General features: G+C 53.7%; 3 protein-coding genes across 3 annotated transcripts; 2 read left to right on the forward strand and 1 right to left on the reverse strand.

Moving 5' to 3' along the window:
- Nucleotides 1-717: 717 nt before the first annotated feature.
- On the reverse strand, nucleotides 718-1,769 carry AB675_1476 (uncharacterized protein; the record flags this gene model as incomplete). The annotated part of the gene is made up of 2 exons (XM_018141371.1): nucleotides 718-1,630; nucleotides 1,675-1,769. The coding sequence occupies 2 exons, from the start codon at nucleotides 1,767-1,769 to the stop codon at nucleotides 718-720; spliced, it is 1,008 nt and encodes a 335-aa protein (XP_017997195.1).
- Nucleotides 1,770-2,116: 347 nt separating this feature from the next.
- Nucleotides 2,117-3,228, forward strand: AB675_1477 (RNA-binding protein rnp24; the record flags this gene model as incomplete). Its single annotated transcript, XM_018141372.1, has 2 exons — nucleotides 2,117-2,288; nucleotides 2,336-3,228. The coding sequence occupies 2 exons, from the start codon at nucleotides 2,117-2,119 to the stop codon at nucleotides 3,226-3,228; spliced, it is 1,065 nt and encodes a 354-aa protein (XP_017997261.1).
- A 3,002-nt stretch (nucleotides 3,229-6,230) lies between these two features.
- AB675_1479 (Beta-glucosidase 1) lies at nucleotides 6,231-12,891 on the forward strand (the record flags this gene model as incomplete). The annotated part of the gene is made up of 10 exons (XM_018141373.1): nucleotides 6,231-6,622; nucleotides 6,668-6,944; nucleotides 7,003-7,222; nucleotides 7,282-7,632; nucleotides 7,713-8,745; nucleotides 8,796-8,960; nucleotides 9,068-9,317; nucleotides 10,595-10,999; nucleotides 11,220-11,513; nucleotides 11,611-12,891. 10 exons carry the CDS (start codon nucleotides 6,231-6,233, stop codon nucleotides 12,889-12,891), a joined length of 4,668 nt encoding a protein of 1,555 aa, XP_017997245.1.
- Nucleotides 12,892-15,138: the final 2,247 nt, after the last annotated feature.

Consider the following 15,138-nt stretch of genomic DNA (forward strand, 5'->3'; position numbering starts at 1 on the left):
GCTACGATAGTAACGTACGTACTTGTGTACCTGCCAAACTGACTTTCTGAGAGCGTGGAAGATGCTTTTTTGGCGCGGATCATTTTGACTCCGCGCCCGGGATATGTTGCGTACCAGTACCTAGCATAATAAATATGCCAGTTGCTTCTAAGCAGGCTATTCTGTGGCCGAACTACCATATGTTCTGAAGCATAAGATCTATCTAACCTTGGAAGCTGCATGTTGCGATCACACATTCTTGCTCCAAGAAAGTCGCTGTATCAATAGCTGGAGTTCATCCGTCGTCGAGGTACCGCTGCCCTGTGCAGGGAACGCTCCATGTATCTGTTGTGTCGAGGTACCATGATAGCACCCGGCTGGCACTGGTCGATAAATCGGTCGAGTCGAGGTACCATGAATGGCTTCTGCAGGAAGTGCTCCATACATCGACTGATAGCGCTGTAGCTCGTTTCTGAGATTGTCGCGCTGAAGCCTTCGCCTTTGCCTCTGGTCCGTCACCTTTTTACCCTTTCCTCCGAGGCCCTTCCTTGCGGTTTCAAGGGCACCGTTGTCGTCCTGTGCGGAAGAAAACCAACCATACATTGCCCGATAGCGTGCAACCTCAGCCCTAACTGATACAACATCTGTCTGGAGCTTAGCGCGAGCTCTTCGCCTTTGTCTGGTGTTGGCAGCTCGTCGCTTCTCCCGTTGAGCATCTGCTTCTGGAGTCTCGAGATCCTATCCGATCGAGGGTTTCTTCCTACTTCGACTAGCATTGGCTTCAGAATCCCTCTTCCGTTTCCTTGCCGCGCCGCCCTTCGGACGATAGCCACCATCTTCATCTCGCTTTCTCTTTGGCCGCGAATTCGGGGTATCGATAGCGATCCCATCCTCGTCGTACAGGTCCTGTTCTTGCTTGATGATCGAATCTCGGGTTGACGACCGCTTGGACGCTCTGGCACCCGTAGTTCGCGATGGCTTTGTTTCCTCGTCCTGCAGGAACACCTTGGGTTCATGTTTACGGAGGTAGTTGTAGGCTGAGACTGGATTGCGGAACTGCATTTCTTTCTCCTTGTCGATATTGCGCTCGCCGTCCTTGACTATGCCGTTGACGTGACTTCGGGTTGTGGGAGCTTCTCCCCGGACAAAAGCATCGAGGGCTCTCTCCATGTTGTCCTGCTGACTGACGGTAAGGTAGCCGCTCCTGAATTCGGGTGAATCGCTGACTCCGTCTGGCGGCGCTGTCAGATGCGCAGAACAATCCTCCAGAAGGGACATGTAGGACTTCTTTGGTGCAAAATCTGGACTCTGCAGAATTTCCCTCTTCAGCACTTCGTAGTCGTGTTGGGTAATATGACCGAGTTGGAGGTCGTATCTTGCTTTTCTGAGTGCTCGATGCCCGGACTGCTGGTCGTATGTCTGCGAAGGCTCCTCTCGGGGCTCAATCGGACCGTCTTTGCCATCCAGATTATACCGCAGAGTTGGAGGCACTTGCGGCATATTGTTGATGTCGACGAGAAGCTGCATGATCTGATCATTCTGTTCTGCAAGGCGCTGTGAAATTTGCAGCATCTTTTGTTCGTCTCGATACAAAGCCGTGCTTTCTCGCATTCGTTGCTCGAAGGTGACCATCATCTTCCGATACTTGCGTCTGCTGTTGTCAGTGGGCGGATCACGTAGTAAGCAGACACGTACCTGTAGGATTTCTTCGATGCAGCAGTGTCTGTCACCGCATCTGCTGGCGCATCCGTCATTGCGACAGTAGTAGGTGTCTCCTCCGGTAGATCCATGCCTGGAGCTGTTCCAGCTTGATTGAAGAAGACTGAGATGGAGTGTATGGCCAGCTTGGAAGATGAAGGGGTCTTCACCGATGCCAACGAGTGTTCAATTGTTATGTAGAATAAATGTAGACTTAATGGATTGAAGGACTTTGGCTGAACAGTCCAAGGTTGTAAGGTGAGTTGGAGAGGACACGCGATTTCAACGCGAGGCCCGCCCGGAGAGCTTTTCCGGTGCGATCCACCTCCAACTTTCTAGTGGAGTTGATCTGCGAAAAGTTTTTGGGACGTCGTTGTTGCTTCAATTTCGACCAGGTCAGAGGGTCTATACCAGTCAGGCGAGCAGCACACAGGTCAACATGTCAGTCGATGTCGGGGAGGAGACGAAGGGGAGGAAGCGGACGACAGATGAGGCAGAGCTCGAGATTGACGTCAACGCTCCAGAACCACCATCAAAGAAGGCTCTGAGAAAAGCCAAGAAACAGAAAACAACAGACGAGGTGAAGCCTGAGGACAACGCCGCCAAGCATGGTCCGACATCAGAAGAAATCGACCTGAAAAGACTCAATGGTCTCGAGGGCGAGCGCTCCAAGTTCGGAGTCTGGATAGCAACCTGGCTTTCACCATCGGCAAGAAGGATGTGCTCAAATTCTTGACCGACAATCAAAAATCACCAATTCCTGCGAATCAGATCACACGTCTGCACCTACCGCCAGGCCGCGACATGCGGTCGCAGAACAAAGGCTTCGCATATGTGGATTTCACAACTCAAGAGTGGGTCGACGTGGCAGTCGGTCTGAGCGAGACACTACTCACAGGCAGGCCGCTTCTGATCAAGGACGCCCATAACTTCGAAGGCCGCCCGGAGACATCGAAGACTCAAGCATTCGTTGAATCCCAGGCCAAAGCGCCTAGTCGGAAGATCTTTGTTGGCAATCTACCCTTCGATACCACCAAAGAGTTTTTAGAGAAGCACTTCCGAGTATGTGGGAAGATCCTAAAAACTCAGGTCGCCACATTCGAGGACTCAGGAAAGTGTAAAGGGTATGCGTGGGTTGAGTTCGAGGAGCTGGAAGCAGCCGAGACCGCTATGAAGGGGCGTGTCACGATTGACCATCCCAAAAGTCCAACTGGGAAGAAAACGATCTACTTATCCAGGATGGGCGAAAACAAGCTCAGGATGGAGTTTGCGGAAGATGCTACAACACGATACAATAAACGATATGGCAGACAATCTGGTGCAGAAGAGAATAGACATACGAGTGACGGTATTGAGGAGGTCGACGGCACGACAACGGACGTCAAAACCTCGGACAGACGATCCCGGGATCAGTCCAGAAAGAGCAGACGGGCGGACAGGCCGGCGAGAAAGCTTCGTGCTCCTGATTTGTCGAGATACAGTGCAGACACTGTGCAGAAGCTCACAGGAGGAATTGTCGAAAGTAAAGGCCAGAAGATCTCATTCGATTGAAATGTACGGCTGTACCAAAGTCGTCACTATGTGTATGTCGCTACATGTATGTGACCATGTACCTAGGTATATGTCACTATGTGTATGTCGCTATGTGTATGTCACTATGTGTACGTCACTATAGGTCCACTTCAAAGCTGGCAAAAGTGACCTCTTCCTCCGCAACCCCTACGGCAAAGAGCCCAACAACCGGTCCAACAAAGTCTGGACCACTCATCTCGGCCGTGTCAATGTCTGCGATCTGTACCCAATGGCCCTTCCCTGACCTGTATGAGAACGCATACTTGTCCTCCGTGTATGATATTTGCAATTCTAGCTCATCGCCTGGAATGTCCTTGTCAACGACCTCAGACTTCGCAAGGTCTTTCGCTTTGTTCAGCAACTGCCAAGTCACTTTACCAGTCTCGCCATCATAGTAGATCCTCGTGAAACGATGCTCGTCTTTGTACACCACTAGGCCCGCTTTGCTTTTGATCTTCTTGGAGGTCAAGGCGACCTCGCTGCGAGCTTCCATCAGTCGCTGCCGTTTCCCCACAAAGCCGACCGGCGACTGCCACTGATCCAAATCACCTCTACTACTCTTGATCGTGACAGTGTTACCACCTCCCTCAATCTTATAGTCTTCGAGTACTGGATCCCGGATCCAGAGAAAGTCGAGTCCTTCCTTCTGCACACCGGGCTTGTGACTGCCTTTTCTCTCCAAACCCTCCACCTCCAGCTCCACTTTATCGATCTTCATCCATCCCTGATCATCACCCTCCGCAGGCCAGTACACCTTCGTGATGAATGTCTCCCTCCCATGCGTCATCCTGACACCCTTGTCCCCTCTCCTTCTGATTCCCAAACACGTCCCATACCACTGCCCACCCCTGCCCTCGACCAGATCGAAATGTCCTGTACACTGCACCCCATCGCCATACTCACACTTCTTCAACACCGGATTGTCAGGACACGCTTCGTACGGTCCATCCAATGCCCTGCTCCGCGCAATGTTCACACAGTGCCCCTCATGCGTGCCACCTTCCGCAATCACTAACCAGTACCACCCACCCTTCTTATAAATATGCGGTCCCTCGGGATAGAATTTCAGCTCCCCCTCCCACAGCGTCTTCTCCTCGCTCAACTTGTTTCCCGTCCCCAAGTCGACCTCAAACAAGTTGATCTTCGTCTTGGGCCCTGGTCCTCGGCTGCCGCATACCCATGCTCGGGTCTTGTCACCCTCATACTCGAAATGAATAGACGGATCTATCCCACTAAACTCAAAGTAAGTCGGATCACTCCACTCTCCCCCATCAATATCCCCCGTCGTAACCCAAAAGTTCTCCGCCCGCTCCACCCCACCATTCTTCTGCCTCACAATATTTGTGCACAGCAGATACCAAGTCCCACTCCGCCCCTCGAAACGCAGAGTAGGCGCAAACAGCCCACCTTGGAAACACAGCTTTGTTCCAGGCGCATCAGGATTGCGCGCCTCAATTAGATCGGCGCCGGAGTGGAGCAGGGAGAGTTGCGAGCGACGGGAAATGGCGTGGGAGTGCAGTGTCCAGTTGATGAGGTCGGGGGAGGTGTAGATGGGGAGGGCGGGGAAGAATTGGAAGGTGCTGTTGACGAGGTAGTAGAGGGACGTGGTTGGGTTGTAGATTATGGATGGATCCGGGGCGAAGCCGGGGATTATGGGGTTAAGGGTGCTGTTGACTGGGAGGGAGGCGGTAGTGGTTGTTGTTGAGCTGGGATCTGCCATGCTGTAGGGCGTTATGTTGGATTTGAAGGTCGCTGACCTGCTGGATTGTCAAGAAGACGGTCAAAGGGCGTCACGAAAGTGCATCAAGTCAAGAACAGGAAGCTGGCAGAAGGCGCTGTTTCAGGTCAGATGACTGCTGTGCGTTGTCCAAGACGGATAAATTTGCAGACGTTCGTACATTCACGCATTCGATACCTAGGTACTTCCGGTGGGCAGATCTATCTGTATCTGACAGGATGTGCGCCAAGGTCGCCATGACACGGACAACAAGTTCTTCGTGGGGCTGGAGTTGGAGCTACCTAGCCATGAGGTGCACTATGCAGTGTCGGTACGATGTACTGTGTATGTTGTCTCGCTCAACGGTGGTGAGGTGCAATCAGGCTAATAGAGCCTTTGGAGTGCTTGGCGATGGCAGTGCGGGTTGACGCGACTTGACCGCCGTAATTTCGTCCGCATCTCACCATCGCCTGTCACCTCCTTCGCCTTCAATGCACACACTCGTCAAAGAGCCACAGAGCCACAGAGCTTACGTGACTGACGACGCAACCATTCGCTGCGAGAGCGAAGTCGTGCAGTTGCTCGTAGTTGCGGAGAGCTGTCACAAGATACTTATTCTAGTAGGTACTGTCGAGTCGGTGGCCATGCGGCTGCTGCCCCTCCGATGACGCTCATGCCGACTTCCGTCCTCGAGTCTGGCAGCTGTGGCCTACGATTTCCCAGATCCAGCTCATCGTGTCACTGATGCATCACGAGACATCGCGCGGTCTATGCATGCGAAGCGCTGCAATGAAACCTCGTGACGCGGCCAACGGTGGTAGGAGCCCAACAACGACACCATCAGCTATATTCTACTTGCCGGCGTGCTGCCGTTGAATTATGGAAAAAGCTACCCAGAGCTTGTGAAGCTTGAATAACTTTGAGAAAAAGCTGTCTGCTCCTCAATTGGTTCGGCTCTCGAAAAAGTGTGATAGCCTCGAACGGGGGGCTGCATGCACCCCTGTGAGGACCTCTCTATTTTCTCTCGCATGGGTTGCCTTCAAGGCATCATCGACTGCCTAACCGCACCGCCAAAGTCTAACTAAAATGCGGGGAATTCGATTGTGTATACCAGACCTATCCAGGAAGGTCGCAGCCAACGTTGTCATGTAGGTATCCTGAAGGAGGTCGTCATCGATCCGTCGGCTACAAAAGCTAGAACGGCTGCCGACCTTGCATTGTTGTTGACTTCCGGATCAAGCGATCAGGTCAGACATAACTCATCATGGCCTTCAGAACGCTGCTGCTCGCAGCACTGCCGCTCGCTAGTGCCCAAGTCGGTGGCATTGGGTCAAGTGCGGCGCCGTATCCGGACGTCGTCTATCCAAATGCTACGCATGTCACAAGTGGTGCAGAATCGGAGCAAACATCGCCGCCTGAGTACCCATCACCCTGGGGAGAAGGCCTCGGCGACTGGGCTGATGCTTACGCAAAGGCTCAAGCATTCGTGTCGGGTCTGACGCTGACCGAGAAGGTCAACATAACGACCGGTACTGGGTGGGAGTCTCAGAAATGTGTTGGTAACGTCGGTTCTGTTCCAAGACTTGGCTTCAAGGCGCTGTGCATGCAGGACTCGCCGCTTGGCGTCCGAGACACTGACTTTAATTCTGCATTTCCGTAAGTGTTGAAGCAACATCATCATGAGCTGGCTGACGTCTCAAGTGCTGGAGTAACGATCGCAGCGACCTGGGACCGTGGCCTGTTCTACCAGCGTGGATATGGCATGGGCTCAGAACATCGTGACAAGGGAGTCGATGTTCAGCTAGGTCCCGTCGTGGGCCCTCTTGGGCGTGCTCCTGAGGGAGGGCGGAACTGGGAAGGCTTTGCACCAGACCCCGTGCTTTCAGGTATTGCTGTTGCTGAGACGGTCAAAGGCATCCAGGATGCAGGTGTCATGGCGTGCACGAAGCATTACATCCTCAACGAGCAGGAACATTATGTGAGTGTCAATCCCGGCTTGGACAATTGGGGGGTGGGAACAATGCTAATGGATATAGCGACAAGGACCACCTCCTGCAAATTTGACCGCAGCATACTCCTCCAATCTAGACGACATCACCATGCACGAGCTCTATTTGTGGCCATTTGCTGATGCCGTGAGGGCTGGCACTGCCTCGATTATGTGCTCATACAACCAGATCAACAATAGCTATGCTTGCCAGAACAGCTATACTCAGAACTATCTGCTCAAGAACGAGCTCGGTTTTCAGGGGTTTGGTAAGCTTTTTCGTTATGCTATGACCGTTTGCGGCAGTATACTGATCTTTCCGACACAGTCATGACCGACTGGGGCGCACACCACTCCGGAGTCGCTTCCGCCCTCGCCGGCCTCGATATGAGCATGCCCGGTGATATCGGCTTCGACTCTGCAACTTCATACTGGGGAACCAACCTCACCGTGGCAGTGCTCAACGGCTCAGTGCCTCAGTGGCGCCTCGATGACATGGTCACTCGGATAGTCGCGGGATGGTACTACGTCGATCGCGAGAACCACCAAGTCCAGGACGCTCCTAACTTCTCAGCCTGGACACTGGATACCTACGGCTATGAGCACGACTATGCCATGGAAGACTATGCCCAAGTGAACTTCCACGTGGATGTGACTGAAGATCACGGAGCACAGATCCGTACCCAGGCCGCCAAGGCACAGTCATTCTCAAAAACAACGGGACTCTGCCACTCACTGGCAAAGAGAAGCTGACTACAGTCTTTGGGAGCGATGCTGGCCCGAACACCTGGGGACCGAATGGCTGCAGCGACCGCGGCTGTGACAATGGAACCTTGGCCATGGGCTGGGGCAGCGGCACTGCAAACTTTCCCTACCTCATCACGCCCGATGCGGCCATTCAGAATCAAGTCGTGCAGAACGGAAAGGGATTCTACGAATCGATATTGGACGACTACGTATATCCTCAGATCCAGGCTCTCGCACGGCGTGCGGATGACGTCAATGGCGTTTGTATCGCATTTGTCAATTCGGACTCAGGTGAAGGCTACATTGTGGTTGACGGTAACGAAGGCGACAGAAACAACCTTACTCTCTGGCACGACGGTGATGCCTTGATTGCTAATGTCACATCACAATGTAGCAACACCGTTGTTGTCATCCATTCCGTTGGTGCAGTCAACATTGAAACTTTCTATGACAACCCGAACGTTACTGCAATCGTCTGGGCGGGTATCCCAGGGCAAGAATCTGGCAATTCTCTCGTGGATATCCTTTATGGTCATGAATCACCTGGGCGCACACCATTCACCTGGGGCACCTGGAGAGGATCATGGGGTACAGATCTTTTGTACCATCCAAACAATGGAGTCGATGCTCCTCAATTGGACTTTGCAGAAGGCATCTTCATCGACTACAGAGGCTTCGATGCTCTAGGTGAAACGCCACTTTATGAGTTCGGCTATGGCCTATCCTGGACGACATTCGAGTATTCCAATCTACAGATCACTCCTCAGCCATCAAACTTCAGCTACTCGCCAGCGTCTGGAAGCACTTCCGCAGCTCCAACATATGGTACCATCGCCAATGATTCCAGCCAATATCTCTGTGAATCCGGAATGCACTTCATCAATGCGTATATCTACCCATGCCTTAACAGCACAGATTTGAGCACAGCCGGCAACGATCCCGAGTACGGCAGTGCAGTCACCTATCCGAATGGCGCCTACGACGACAGTCCGCAAGCCGTGTGCCTGCTGGTGGCGGTCCCGGCGGCAATCCTGCTCTCTACAATGTCTTGTATACTGTATCTGCAACTATCGTAAATTCTGGCAATGTGGAAAGCGACGAGGTACCACAGCTGTATGTCAGCCTAGGTGGACCGAATGACGCAGCCGTGGTCTTGCGAGGTTTTGAGCGCCTCACCATTGCACCTGGCGCAAGCGCGACATTCACAGTTGGTCTGACGAGACGAGACATCTCTAATTGGGATCCTGTGAGCCAAAACTGGTAAGTCGCCACATTCTTATTCGTTGTCATTTGCTATGATCAGAAATCGGGCGAAGCAGCTGACACTGTTTCCTAACATAGGGTCATCACCTCCTATCCTAAGACAGTCTATGTTGGGTCCTCCTCAAGGAATCTGCCTCTCAAGGCGCCCTAGACACTTCTGGACTGCTTGGCTCCGGCGGTATGAGCGGAGGCGGCACCACCATGACGGCGATGCCTATGTCATCCTCGGTGCCATCGTCCATGGTGATGCCACCCTTACCTCCTTCCACACAATCTGCGACTTCTGCAATGAGCTCTATGACCATGGCGCAGCCGCCTGCACCACCAACTGCAAGCACAACGGTGGTTCCCCCGGTGCCGGCGTCGAGCAGCCCCCCATCGGTTTACACTAGCACTGTGTCGTCTGGCTGGCAGGGTTGGTCTGATTGGGCTTCAAACAACGGCGGGCCATCTACCTGGAAGAGCTGAGAGGAAGCCGTGCCGTAACTGAGCGGACGATTTAATTGCACATAGTATACTTCACTATTCATGTGCTCACCATGTTGCACTTGTGCGTGCTCGGGACGCAGGTGCTCCTCCTACGAACAAGTCTACGCCCTACAGCCGTACATACGAGGCAAAGTTGTGTGACGCTCTGCAGCAATCAAAACATGGGCGAGCAATTTGAGCTTCCATCCCTTGATGGTTACTCTACGGACGCCTGTTTGCCTTGTAGCCCGTTTACGAGAACGTAGTAGCCAATCGGAGCTAACCCTTCTTTCCAAGCGAGAATTCAGACTATTTTCACAACCCCATCAGTGCCTGTGCGCTCGATTCAGATTCTTCAGCATCTCCAAAGCACTGGCCCCCGATCGTGGCTTGTAGCCTTTCTCCTTGCATCACGACAACCACAAGGCTGTTCTGAACGACAACAGCACCAGACTTCCGGGTCATGAAATGCCAGGCGTGTAGATCAGTGGTACAGAAATGCGCATGCAGCATTTTGCCAGGCCCAAACGGGTCACGATAATGGCCATTGCCAGCACTCTGCTGCGCGAGGAGCTGCGGCTCGTGTTGAGGCAGGAAACGCGAGATACGCTAAAGCGCAAACTCGTATAAAGATTTCCACAATGACGGCCAGCGAGAAGAATGGTCTCTGTGCGTCGAATACGAAGTTGATCGGAACGAGTGTGCAACACATCAGCTCAAGACGCGATGTCCTGATAACGGACGCGTCGAGCTGCATGCTTGCTGCTGTATCTTCATGTCTTCAGTCACCCTTTTCCTTACTTTCCGTTACTGGTCAGCCAGGTTGGGCTACTGCCCACCATGTCCTTCGTTTTACTAACCCTTTTGCTGGTTACTGACTGCACCGCGCGGCACAACCGGAGACAAACTCATCGTCTTTCGTTCAGAGATCTTGTTAATAATGGTCCGAATGGGACCTGTCCAGTCACTACTGTCGAACTTCAACCAGTCTATTTCTCTTCGTACATTCCTTACGACACAATTGTGAGTGTTGCGGCATCCACCAACATGTCTCGAATGAAGGGTTCCTGCATGGCTCCGAGTGATCTGCGTCGCCCGCGCTGAGCGATCTTGCAGACTGCTGGCTGTATCAGTTACGTGGCCCAATACTGACAGCTCAATAGGTCGATCCCTTCGGCGCTGGCACCAGTTATACCATCACCAACGCGCCCACTGTTGTTGAAATAGAGGGCACGATTACAAGAACGCTCCTTCCGGCTTCTCCAGTACCGAACAATGGAAATACAGACTCTCCACAAAGTGACAATGCTGGCGGCATCACAGATTCGCCGGCCGGTCAACTGACGTCTTCTCTCGTCGGATATACATTGACACAATCGCAAGGAACTTATATATGGTCTCTACCAGATATTGAGATCTCGTTCTCTAGCGCGACTCCGACCGATGACGAGACTGGACCACAAAGCAGCAACGTGGCATCTGGAACCGACCTGGATGGGTCATCCGCAACCACGCTGGACGGTACTCCAGCAACCGATAGCTCGGGCGAGGAGCTACAGGGAATACCGGTGGGGCGAGCTTAACACTCATCGACAGCGCGTCGAGTCAATCTGAGTTGGTTGGAACGGGTAGTGACGCCCCTACTGGACCACCAATCGTCAGTGGGAGGACGCAAACATCAACAACACGTACGCCGGGCGCTGAGTCAGAGGAGGCGCGCAGCTCTACTTCTCTACGTGGTGCAAGTGAGACCACGTCTGGTCGTCAAACCTCTGTATCGTCATCTAGGACTGGTGTTGGTGGTGTTGCTCCAGGACTGAATTCGGCCTCCGGAACAACAAGTCAATCAAGCTCGACATCGAATTCGAGATCCAGTCTGACATTGCGTCCGACATCAGGATCTCTCCAGGCCACATCAGCACCCTTCGCGACAGGTCAGACCACATCGAGTCAAATTGGCACAGCCGCCAGTGCGCAGGCAAGTCCTCCGCGTTCTTCGTCTCTTGTGACGGCTACTTCCACCCTTCGCTCATCTGCGCCCGCAACCGGAACCGCTACCTCGCGCGCAGCATCTACGACAACGTTCGTCAATGATTCGACCGCTTCAAGCACTACCCGCAGAAGTTTCACGCGACGCTCGTTTTCAGGCAACGTGACTACCACTCTGAGGATTGGGCAGGGCTTGACCACAGGTTCCGTCACTGATATCCCTGTCACAGAGGACTTCATTTTTCTTGCCTACAGCACAATCTCTCCGGCTCCGGGAGGAGTGTCATCGTCATCGTCAACATCAGTCGAAGATCCTTCTCTTGAGCAGATACGCAGAAGAAATCTTCTCCAACGTCAAGTCAATTCGGCAGAAACTACCGCATCTGCGGTCAAGCTGGTCGATCTATCGCCAACAGCTGTCGCTGCTCTGCCAGCCGATAACTGCGACGGTTCCACCCCAATCATTCTATCGGACGGCACCCTGAAGACGAGCAACGGGACTGTGGCAAAGTCTCCAGGTGTCTCCGGGGCCCTGCTAGGCCCGTTGATCGATCCGTTAGAAGATGAAGTCAACAAGACTTTGGCCATAGACAATGGTTTCCTCTCATGGACCACTCCAGATCAAGGTTTGGCACGTTTCTTCGACTGCGGAGGTGGTCTGATGGTGGCATTCGAAGACCCAGCAGATCCTGCATGCGCCGAGGTCGTCGTCGGAGCAATCGCAGGCCGAGAATGCAGTTCTCTCATTGAACAGACGTCCACGGTGTCTGCAGACTTCACTGCTCCGGCACCCTCGTCCAATGAGACCTCGACTGCGTCCACATTCTCGTCTGAGCCCACGAACGATGCGGAGACATCAGATTCATCGACTTCGCCTGAGCCCACGAGCAGTGCGGATACATCAGATCCATCCACTTCGTCTGAGCCCACGAGCAGTGCGGACACACCGGTCCTATCAACCTCCTCGGCCACATCGAACCCACCGACTTCTTCGACCACATCGCACGAGAACTCTATCTCCGTCACATCGTTTAGCTCCGTTTCCACCTCTGGCTCGACGACTAGAACAACCGCCTTCACCCTGCCACCTAATTGCAACGAAGACAATTGCTTGCGCAATATGTTGGATCCACGTCTGACTTCGTCTGCTAGCTCGCTGTGCAGGGACTACACAACGACCAGCATAGCAATTCCAACATACCTTGGTGGCTGTAATGGCAATCCTGACCGAGTGACCAGCGCCTGCTATTGCCTCTCCAACTCTAACCCTCCGCCACCTCCAACGTCGAGGTCCGGCTCCTCATCTGCAAGGAGCACTCTGACCACGACTAGCAGCAGCATTCTCTTGACGAGCAGTGCTTCCCGTGGGGTCTCGCCCTCCCAAGCGGCCACAGACAGTATTGAGACATCGGAGATTTCCTCAGATAGCTCATCAGGTATCGTCGCGACTCATCTTCAACATACCTGGTGACAGATCCGAGCAATTCTGCACCTCCGGAGAGCTTCCCTACGGCAAGCGATACAGCTAGTGTAGCAACAAGCAATGGAATGGCGAGTGCTTTCAGCACAGGATATCCAGAGAATTCCGCAGCTGACCTCTCAGCGACCTCCGAGGGTGCGACTACCACTCAGAGTGAAGCCTTTCCTCCTGGTAGCGGCTCAGCTTCTGAAGGCCCGCCTGTCAGCTCATCAAGCAGTGCTTTCAGCCCGGCCTCGTCTCCAGATTCGACCACTGAGACAGGTTCTACGACAAACACTGGCAGTGCCGGGGTTGCGACATCGTCCTTCCAGTCCAGTTCCTACACGGTCACCTCATCATTTTTTGTCGATCAGGCCAATAGCTTTACTAGCAGCCGGACTACCTTCACGACTGACGACCAGCCCTCCGATTCGTCATCGTCCACATCATTGTTTAATGGGCCTTTGGCCACATCTACCTCCTTGGAGTCAAGTTCGACGACTGCGTCATCAACGAGTAGCCCTACTCAGTCGGCAACTGGGCCTGTGCCAACATCTTCAGCGACAGCAGGCGTTTTGTACTGTCCTGCGATTCCTCAAGAATGCCTTGGTCTTGGTACAGCTGTCGGCCTCGATGTCACAGCACAATTGGCCCTCTGCACTCCGGCAGTTCAATTTGCCTATCCAAACGTGTTCAGTCAATGCTTAGGCGTCTCTGTTGACAGCAACACCGTGGGCGCTACAATCCTTGAATGCATTCGAGTTCGGCTGTGTGACTCGAGATCGACATCTGCTACACCAGCAACTCCTACGACGACGGCAACAACCACGACGCAGTCTGCGTCTTCCACAGGAAGTTCTGCGAGCTCATCAGATCGCGTCGCCAGCTTGCCAGATGATTGCTCTGGCTTCGACTTTTGTCCTCCGGCCAGCCTCTCTGGCAAAGCGTTGTCATGCTACGCTGCCTTGACACCGCGGCTTTCTGTGCTGGGTCTGTCGTATGCAGGGATCTGTCTCAATCAAGTTGATATCGCCGCCCAGACCGTCGGCGGTGTAGACATACAAGAATGCCTCTATCTCAATGTTGCGTCCTCGTGGCCGACGTTTTCTGCTAGCACTAGCCGGCCAACGAATTCTCCGCTCGCAACGGCTGTGGTATCGAAGCCGACTTGCTTGCCATCCCTCCCAAACCTTTGTCTCTCGATGACCGGCGACCTGCAAGCGCTCACGGCTGCTTCGGCGCTTTGTCTTGGTGCTCTAACGACGCCGCTTGGCGGTATCGGGCTCCTGGATAGTCGAACGTGTCTCAATGCCGATGCCTTTTTGCTATCCACGACGGGAACTTCACTTCTTGGGTGTTTGAATGCCAACATACTCTGCCCTACTGCGTCAAGCTCATCGACAAGTGCCCCCATCGTGAGCACATCCTCGTCTGCAGCGGCATCGGCAAACCCGACGTGCCTTGCCCAGCTTCCTCAAGGCGTCTGTACGAGCATCAGCACCTCGCCGTTGAACGCGCTCAGTACTAGGGCTACATCTTGTCTCAACGACGTCCTGCCTGCATTCCTCAATGGCACAGGCTTGGCGAACGCGGGAGTCTGCCTCGGCGCGACCGCAATTGCACAGGCTCTAGCTGGCGGAGGAGGTGTGGAGCTTGTCGCATGCCTAAATGCCAACGTCCTCTGTTCGACGGCGTCAACCTCGATGAGCAGCGGTCCCGTTGCGAGCACGACCTCTTCTACAGCGGCGTCAGCAAACCCAACGTGTCTTGCCGCTTTTCCGGCGGGCGGTGTCTGTGCGACTCTTAGCAGCACAAGTTATCTCTCTGCAGCCTTGCTCGCGTCCAGCGCTCAAGATTGCCTCCTCAACGCCCTGACTCCAGTCCTCAGCGGCATAGGCTTGGTGAATGCAGGAATCTGCCTTGGCACGAATGCAGTCACACACGCTTTACTTGGTGGAGGTGGGGCGGAGCTAGTTTCATGCGTGAACGTGAACGTGCTCTGCTCGGGGTTGGCATCGAGCACTGTTTCGAGCTCTGCCATGACGACCACTACGAGCACGACAACCACAACAACCACGACGACAGCAGCGGTGACGACGACGACAGTGGCAAGTCTCGGCTGCCTCACCGTTCTCCCATCCACATGCTCAATCCTTGTCAACTTCGTTGGCGCGGTCCTGGGCACTAACACCATGTCTTGCTCGAATAACTTGGTGGCCTTGCGTAATTCAGGTGACTTGTCAGACGCTAGACTTATGC

Source organism: Cyphellophora attinorum (genome assembly GCF_001299255.1).
Source record: "Cyphellophora attinorum strain CBS 131958 chromosome Unknown Contig25, whole genome shotgun sequence".
In the NCBI taxonomy this organism is placed as follows: Eukaryota; Fungi; Ascomycota; class Eurotiomycetes; order Chaetothyriales; family Cyphellophoraceae; genus Cyphellophora; species Cyphellophora attinorum.